General features: G+C 47.8%; 1 protein-coding gene across 1 annotated transcript in view; it reads right to left on the bottom strand.

Moving 5' to 3' along the window:
• Positions 1 to 1,430: 1,430 nt before the first annotated feature.
• Positions 1,431 to 9,326, bottom strand: part of LOC104510407 (receptor-type tyrosine-protein phosphatase gamma-like) — a gene marked incomplete at its 5' end in the record, with an annotated part of 76,296 nt that continues 68,400 nt past the window's right edge. Inside the window, 4 exon segments of the mRNA XM_010152644.1 lie at positions 1,431 to 2,684; positions 3,085 to 3,220; positions 6,272 to 6,414; positions 7,199 to 7,345. Of these exon segments, the coding sequence (XP_010150946.1) occupies positions 2,538 to 2,684; positions 3,085 to 3,220; positions 6,272 to 6,414; positions 7,199 to 7,345 (573 nt within the window).

Genomic DNA, 9,326 nt, shown 5'->3' with positions numbered 1-9,326 from the left:
AAAAGTCATCAGCTGAAAGCACTGGACAAACCCAACCCTCTCACCGCCGGCGGCAATCCTGGCATCAGCTCTTGCCAGGGTTTGAATTGTTAACGTCTCTCTACACCTCCCCAGGAACTTAAATACTTCAGCTTGAACTGATCCAACTCATCCCAGTCCTTCTGTGCTACCAGCTGGGATTGCCCGGGGCCAGGATCACTGCTGGGGGGGCAAGGGGGGCTCCCCAGCCTCTCCTGTGTGTGCACACTGGCCGGCAGCCCACTCAGCAAAACCTTCAGCCCTTGCAGCAGCGGCACCTGGAAAGTCACTTAATTCCCATTTCCGGGCTGTAGCGACTGGAGGGCCGGGCTGGACTCTGGCCGGGCTTTAACTGACTCCCTCCTCGGTGCTGGGTGGTCCCAGGGCAAAGGGGATGCAAACTCCAAAGCATTGTTTGGGAACGTTTTGCGCCTTTTTGACCGGGACTAGCTGCTGCTGGGCATGGGATTTCCTTACTGAAACCGTGGATTATCACCCTGTTCTGCACTAGCGGTTACTTGGCTCACTCCTACGGAGGGATGCGAGGAGTGGAGAAGGGTAACGGTGTACAAGGTGGCTGATGAACTCCTAAATACTTGGGTGTTGGAGTTAATCCAGCGTATCCAGACTAGGAGATCTTCCCCTCACAAAAAACGGAAGGGCAGATGTTAGCACGTCCCCGTTCGCACAGCTCCTCTGCTCTCAGGTTCTTACCTCGCTGAACCAAAACACCTACTCACGGGGTGATTTCAAGCCGTTCGCTTTCAGCTCCCTCGCGTGTGAAAACGCACAGAACCTTCCTCTTAGCTAAGCCTCCGCCTGCCCTCCCCTCCGACAGAGAACTGGGGCTTGCCTTGCCACACACTTCAGCAAGACTGGACTGGCAGAGATTAATAGCTTTACATTTAAAGGAAAAAACATGCTGTAAAATTTCCTGGAATCTTTGAGGTTGGAAAAGACCTTTAAGATCATCAAGTGCAGCCGTTGACAAGTACCGAACAATTACAACGCACGTTTGGTGCAGCTGAGATTTCAAAGTGAAGAACCGAATGCCGTCTGTTAGGGTGAGTGTCTTTAACTGCCCACCCAACGACGCATTTCCTTCTCCAGGCAGATCCAATGTCCCCTCCCTACTCAGCCGAGCCATGGAGCACACGATTAGCTGGAATTTTCAGGAGAATTACGTATGCGCTCGCTTCTTTTGTTAAACAGGGATGGATTTTGTTGCATTACAACCAAATACAAAGGGCAAGGGAGCCAGTGCGGGCGTATACTTAAATGCTCCAAACGATAATTCAATTATTTCTATAATCTGGGGGAAACCATTTTACTGGGGTGGGAGGGAAAACCCAATAAGCTAGGTTTGTGCTAAAGAATTAGTCTGGCAAAAAAAAAGAGGGAGAATGTAACTTTATAGGTAGTTTTTTTATTAGTTTGCTTCACCAGTAAATATGGATCAGTACTTAATGTTTTAGCACTAAAGTATGAAAATTACACACCTGTAAAAATGGCATCTAACAGTTATGAAATTAAGAAACGCCTGTCATCATGTAACATACCATTAGGTGTGAGGTCGTGTTCAAGAAATAGTAAGGAAATTAATGCGTTTAAAATATTTGAACAGCTTAGTAATGTAAAATATTGCTACCTTCAATATATCTGAAAACAGGTCTGATTTGGGGTTCTAGTAGATTTCTCACTGTATTGGCTCTGACGAGAATAAAACCAAAATACTTTCCCATCGTGGGGCTGGTTAAAAACTAAAATCAACATTTTTCTGAACACCCGGGGGAACTCTGAGGTTGTAAATTCCACACCTATCGCTGCGTCCCACATACGAATTGCGTCTAATTTACGTCGTACGTAACCGATAAATCCCACGTGAAGCAAGTCTTAGGCCTGTACGGGTACAAACCAGCACTTGGGAGCAATACAGAGATCCTTGTTCCAGCTCCACAAGGCTGTCACACCTTCGCTGTAGCTAACCATCGCCTGCCACGTTTTGCCACGGATGAACACTGCTCATCCGCTCCACCGGAATGCAGAACACCGTTACCAAAACCGTGACACGATCCTTAAAATAATAAATATGGCATGAAGGGGTACAGTATCTCTTGTAGAAAGAATCCACCTGGCCTAGCATTCAGGGTTTAAGATTCGAGGGTCACTGTAGTTAGCAAAACTTCACTGCATTTAAACAAAATGGAAAAAGCGTATGTTTGTTGTCATGGAATGTCACATCAGGGCTCGTCTCGTATTAGAATATTATAGGCAGTAACACTGATCATATAGTGCAAACTAGATAAAATTGCGTTTCACTGTGTGAAATAAACAGAGGTGCAAATGCTCAGTAGGATACCATTAAGACATAAAATGGCAAAAAATAAATATCAAAACTTTTATCAGTGTAAAAAAGTAATTGGGTTATTGTATAACCTAGAGTCTGGCAAAAAAGGCCTCAAAAAAGTTCACTCAGTCTTCAGAAGTTCTACAAATTAAGTGCCTTTTCAGGTTTCCGATTAGACAAGAGACTCCATGCTTTCTGCGGGATCAGATTCGTCACTGGCCATCACAGCACCATTTTTGTCCAGTGTCATGGGACCGTTTCCATTTTCCTTAGTGCTGACCAAGCTGAGCATTGCCTTATACAGAAACTGGTACTGCTCCTGGAAAAGGAAAGATCAGTTATTTCAATCCTTCCAGTGTACGTAAGCGAGTGGCACTTAAACGTGGCATTTCCAGGGAAGGTGATGGATATTCGCCACGACAGGCACACTTACGGCCAAGAAGACTCAGAGAGCAATTCCCTCTGTTAATCTACCTTAACCTTGTCAACCCAGAAGTCCAGTCTGGGGTAGATCATATTATTCCTGATATATTACTAAACACTCGAGGAGGGCAGGGCCATACCTGAGCCCACAGCTCAGCCCTGGGTCGCTCCCTCGTGCCGGCAGAGCCGGGCACAGCAGGGCTCGATAACACACACAGCGCCTGCTTTAGTTCATGCTTTTGGTCTCAGGTGCAAACCCGGCAAACTATCCATTCCTATTCCCTTTAAAGACTTACAATGTCTGTAAATACTCCAGGCCGCATAAGATTTATCATCTTTGCCACCTGGAAAACATCGACAGCATTTTCGTTCTCCAGCTGCTGGGACAGAGTGGTAAGGGCACATAGCGTTCCCGCTGACACAGCTCCGTACCTGGAAAAACCACACCAGAAGGGTAAGATACTCAGAAAACACAGCGGGGCACTGACACACAGGCACGACAATGCTGATACAGTCTTATTCGATCACTGTTGTTCATCTTGGGTATCTATTAAACGCTTGTTTTATACTGCCTGACTTTCAGGCTTTTTAATGTATACAAGTTGGGTGGCACACCAGCCCTCTCCGGCTCTCTGCAGTCTTCGGTACAAAGAGCCGTCTCAGCAGACGAACGTGAGCCACTGGGAAAGCACGCGTGGCACTGAAATCGGCTCCCACGTGCACTGAAAGCCTCTGCATTAGAGCTGAGCCTATTTTAAATTCATTAGCGGGAGCTCAAGCAAAACAGAAACGATCAGAAAGAAATGAGACTTTGCCTCTTCCTCCACATCTGACAATTACATAAAACTAACAGGGACGTGAGGTGCTCGCAGGGAGCGGGGCAGGTCTCAAAGCCCTCCCGCAGGTCTGATTCATCGGCAAAAGGCAACATCCCCGCTGGGCACCCAGGAGGCATTACGGATTCCGGAGAGTTGAGCCGCGCTGTCGTTCAGGAAGAACTTGAGCAGCGCTTGTTCGTCAGGAGCACGACTCAAAGCGCCCTTGAGATCGGGTCAGGTGGATACCTTACTGCTGCTGAGCCTGTGTGCCCGAATCATGAGCTGTGGGGCATGGGATGGAGATTCCCAAGCAACAGGAGCTCACATCAGCTGCTGAGGGGCTCTTCGACTGTCCTGGGCTCTCCCACTACTCAGGAGACTGAAATTCTGCCCTGGCTTGGCTCTGGGTTTGCTCCAACGTCTGTGTCTACACGTTCCTACCTGTAGAAGGGGACAGGGGTGCTGCCTTGCTCTCTGAACCCTCTGGAGGGCTGTACCCGAGAACCTCTACAACCGGCAAGTACTGCAGAGCCGTCTGGTATTGTGAGATTACCACGAGGACTTTTACAACATTCCCGTGGAAATCAAGACATCTGCTGACTTAATTTCATATCATTTTTGCAAATTCAATTTGCCCAGAGGTGGGAGGCAGAAATGGGATCACAACAGATCCGCTGTATCCGACGGACAGTCTGTGTAAGGAGCAGCAGAGCTTCTGCAGGACCGTAGAGATGGCTGTGACCGACCGTCACAGGGGCAGCGGACAACGCGGCCAGTGCTTGTGCCTGATGGGACGCAACTCAATGCCTGCAGGGGCTAAGGGTCTCTTTTACTTGGGCTGATAACCTCCAGCCCCCGGCGATCTGACGGCTTTCCTCGCAGAACATTATGCAGCAAAGCCTTATCTAGTTGCCCACATATGGGCAGCTACAGTTAAAAATCTTAACAACTGTCTCGAGCTGGAACTTCGGAACTTCTCTGAAATGTCGTTACCAAGTTCATCCCACCGTGCACTTCCTAAATACCACATGCATTTAGTATCTGCAAATCCATATATTTGGAATTAATCTGCAGTTGTAATTATTAGTGGATTATGTGATATAGTTGTTGCATGTAGGAAAGGGAAATTTTAATTTTCAGCTACATTTGCTTAGCCTCCAATGAAAAGCAGAATCCACATTATGTATTAGACATAAAAATAAAATCATCGAATATGACAAATAAACCAAAAAAGCAATTTACAGAAAGAATGACTCAGCACTGTTAGGAATGCGATTTTGATTTCCATTTTTTTTCTTGGCCTAGCATGAAACACCCAAATCAATAATGGTTCTAATTTTGTAAAACATAATCTTAAATACTGCAAGAGTAGCAGAACCTCACTTCAGACTACCCAAAGCATGAATATTAAAACTAGCCTGGAATTAATCCGTGCTGGCAAAAGTCAATGGAGCTGAGGCTGCGCATCGGCAAGGCGGGAGACGGTGGGAGAAAAACTACCTGCTGCAGCCCGAGGCCCCGTTGGCAGGAGCCTGCTGGGAACACCCTGTTGCAGCAGCAACACACGGATGTGAAGTGGAAGCTCTTCCAGCCACGGCAGACAGCGGCATGCAACTGCACGGTCGGACCACTGAAACACCACAGTACGGTAACAACGTTTTTGCTCAAAAGGTGAAGTTTTCCAAGGCGTTCCCCCTGCCTCCAGTTTGCCGGAATGCTGAAAGGTCTAACGGACTCGAGGGCAGGGGGGTGGCAGGTATAGCACCCGCTTACACTAGTTCGGTGTTGGCTCTGAGGCTCCTAAGTCTTTCTGACCCAAGCAGGGTCAGAAATCGGGCTTCCTAGGGTTTTTAACAGCAGAGCGCCTCCGGGAAGCGCCCTGCCTGTCAGGAAGCTGTCCCTCCAAAGAGATCCTGTTAGACCTAGGCTCCAGCTCCACGACACTGGTATTTTTTGGCTCCGTAATACATGCAAAGTAGTAATGTGCAACGCAGTACTTAGCGCTCGGCAAGACAACGCTCACCACTGTGCTACAGAAGAGACAAGTGCTGGGACATGCGGGCCTGGGGTTAGCGGGCTCCCTCTTTTCCACCTGGCACCATATGGGTCCCTTGGAGTGGTTTTGGGGAAGCAGAAGGAGGAAAAATAAATCTGCTCTCAGAAAACCCGGGCCCTTTGTCACAAGATAGTTCTGCCGCTCATCCTGAGACACAGCTGAGCCGAGCATGTTCTGTCTTGGCACGTGGAACCTGAGCTGTCAGACAGGAGCACAGGGCTGTCTCCAACTGGTTTCCATAAGCCTGCATTGGGCTGCTCAGGGCTTTACCTAAACCAGGGCTCTGCTGGGCTCTGAAACAGGTTGCAGGATTTGTTTGGGATAATTCCAGGTGCAGAAGAAGCCACAATGATCACAAAGCAAATACAGCTTTGCTTTCTGAGTCCACCAAAGACTACAACCAACGTAAACCCAACACTAAGCAAAATGTGTTTGGCCTCAGATGCCAACTGAAACTGCATCCCTGGAAGTTTAAATATTCTGATCCTGTTCTCTAGACCACTAAAGGCCATCCACTGCATGCAAGAATGGACACCAATCCTAACAAGTGTCTTGTAGCCGAGTAATTCCTTGTACAACCTGCACGTGAACGGGAGAAAAGAGACATACTCATCATGAACTATGGTGGGGCCATCCCTTGTTAAGGCCTCTTCCTTGATTACGTTGATAAGCTCAAAGGTACTGCTTATGGGAGCATCTGGGTTTGGCCATTTGGGACACTGAAAGTGACGGACCTCCAGAACGTAGTCGTCCTGCAATGAAAAACCAGCCGGGGCATTAGCGACTTCAGGTTCACATTTATCCACTCCAGGTAGAAAAAGAGCCTCACTGCAAACGGAAGCGATACCTCCTTCTTCCAGAAGGTTTATATAGAATGAAGGCCGACTCACAGCTCCAGCGTCTCTAACGGTGAATGCGCTGAAGTAATGCAACTCTAACAGTCTTGAACTGATCGATTTTGTATTTGGAGTTCAGGGCTTCTATCCACATAAACCTTCTCTCCCAGCCCTTACAGCACAGAAGTCAAACAAGAGAAGAGCAACCAAGGAATTCAAATTTAAAAAGGCTTACAGGCTAATGTTTTGCAGCAAAATCCAGCTGCAATCCCCACAGGCAGCCGGAGGCAGGTTCACAGCACAAAAGAAATGTGCTGAAGTAAAACACCTTAACGAAGAGCCCCAAACAAACTATAAATGCTGAATTTTATAAGCAGAAATAGGACAATAAACCTTGGTGCACTTTGCGAAGAATAATTCAATCCAATTCTGTGCTTTCAAAAGGAAAAAACAATGTCTTCACTTTCAAATAAGAGAATTACTACTAGGGCCTCACTAGCTAGAGGAATCTACCTGGAAGTAGAAGATGTGAGAGGGAGAAGGAGCCAATGAGAACACCTTTCCCCTGTAAGCCACGTGCATGCACATGCATTTACAAGTAAATCCTTTTCAAAACTGTTCCTGAACTCCTTCCATATTTAAACAACAACAGTAACATTTTGGTGAAAAGCCAGGACCCACATTTGGAGGTTTGCTTTACCTGGGTAGCTTCAAGGATAAAGTCATGGATGATAATTTGCTCTTCGTTAGAGAGGCACAGCCTGTCTTTGCTGATAAGGGTCACAGTAAAGGCCTCACAGTTCATGGATTCCTCACGACTTGGCCAGTACACAAACTCATCTTCTGCCTGGAGGAATGAAACAACACACTACTGCAGCCTTTCCGATACCTTGTGTGAGACTGAAAAATCCAGTGGATCAAAAAATTGGTTTGATAAATAGAGATGATCAGGAGCTGACCTTTAAAAAACACTTCTGTCTAAACCAAATTTACTATTGCAGGAGGCAGTAAGCTTGCCAGATCCTTCCTTCGTGTGTCCAAACAGGTAACGTCTGCTTTTTAATTGGTTTCATAGGGAAATGGTTATCTTAGCTCACTCATACTTAACCTTTGTGTTGTGTCCTGGGCTTTATTACCTCCTGCCAACACAGTTTTGCATGGAAGTCAGATATCTGTTTAGAAAAACTCATTGACCTTTAAAAATTAATTGCTTACTGTTTTTAACGTGTGTTTATTGTGGTCGAATCCAAAACTCAACGTCTGTGGATCAGACCTAGGTAGAAGACTGAAGGATACTTACGCAGGGCTGGAATTTTTAGGAGTGAGAGGAGGGGTAAGGAGGAAGGAGAAAACCCAAATGCTCAGCCCTGAAAAAAAACACTGGCTTAACTTAAGGCAATTTCTGCAGCAAAACTCCTCTACTGAAGGGACACTATAACATGCCACGGAATAGCAGAAGTGGCTCCGTGCCGAAGTGGCCTAACTGACAGGGTGTAGGTAATACACTGGCAAAGATGTTCTTTAAAAGAGTAACTGTGCATTCCTAATTCACTGCAGAGAAAGAAAATCGGGCTCTGAAGCCACACACGTGCCAAGCTTGCTTCTCCTCCTGGCTTCAGGGGTCTCCTGTCCCCGGAGGGTAAGCGTGAGGCTGCCCGGGCAGCGTCCTGGCACCGCGCGCCTGCATCTCTGAACCCCCTGTGCTTCGCTCCTGAGAAAACAGGGGCGATGAACCCGCTCATCCTGCTGTGAGCAGGTCTCTAAACCCAGATTTATCCCTCCGGGCCTGGAGCTTTCATGCACGTGGTGTGCAGGATACTGGTGAAATTTGGGCCTTAGTTGTTTGTTCCACAATGGGGACTTAGGAACAAACAACTTAGGAACAAACAACAAGATACTCCAAGTGCTGCACAGGCATTGCACATGCAGCTCCTTGACACTGTCTCAGTCCTGTGCCACCCCAGAATCCACACTCAGCGCTGGACCAGTGAGGGTGAAAACTGGGACCCGGCATCCTTCCCAGGGATGCGGCCGAGTCCGGTGTTCCTCCTGTACCTTTTAATCACCATTGTTCTGCAGCGCTATTTCGTGCACTTGTAAAGACAAGATCAGCCTCTTCATTTCCACCTGACACACTTCCATTGCATTAGTGCCTTCTGATTCGATCGGATTTCTCCGAACGCGCTTCGCCTTGCAGTGCCGGCAATCCCTCTCCTCGCCCCGCGCACAGGAAGCGTATCGACCGCTGCCTCTTTAGCAGCCCCTCCTGACTGCTCTTTTCCTGCTGTAACGGAGGTGGCTTCTCTGCCACTCTCAGCTACAATCGTCTGTTCACCTCAGCGATGCTTGCATGAAAAAACGAACCATTTAGTTCTTAATCCTTCTCAACGCGCCCTCTCGAGACGTGCTAGTAAATCTGGAAGCAGTGATTAGCACTTCACCTGTGTCTCCTTCTCTGTCTCATTATTTCCACTTAACATACATGTTTGCTTTTGACTTTCATCAAAAATAGCGTTTGTAACCTTGCACAGCTGTAGTCTTGCATGGCCTGAGCCTCGAGCTCACCGCGCAACTATCCTACTGTGCCTGCTTCTTATTTCTGCTCCTCTCAGCGTTCGTACCCTGGGCCCTGGCCACCCAGGAACCTCCGTGCCTTCCAGCCCCTGTGCCAGCACCCCTCGGCTCACCAGCGCTGGTGTGCTGCCCGTGAGCGCCGTGGTCCATGCAGCTGCGGATGTCTATCCCAGCGGTGAGTGCGGAAGGGGAGAGCAAAAAACACGCCCCGCATCTTGCAACTTGTCTTTGTGAGCAGCTTATGGCAGGGTCTG

This window comes from Eurypyga helias, unplaced genomic scaffold, assembly GCF_000690775.1.
Source record: "Eurypyga helias isolate BGI_N326 unplaced genomic scaffold, ASM69077v1 scaffold9915, whole genome shotgun sequence".
Lineage (NCBI taxonomy): Eukaryota > Metazoa > Chordata > Aves > Eurypygiformes > Eurypygidae > Eurypyga > Eurypyga helias.
Note: the sequence above shows the minus strand (reverse complement) of the source record. Positions and strands in the feature narration are given on the sequence as shown.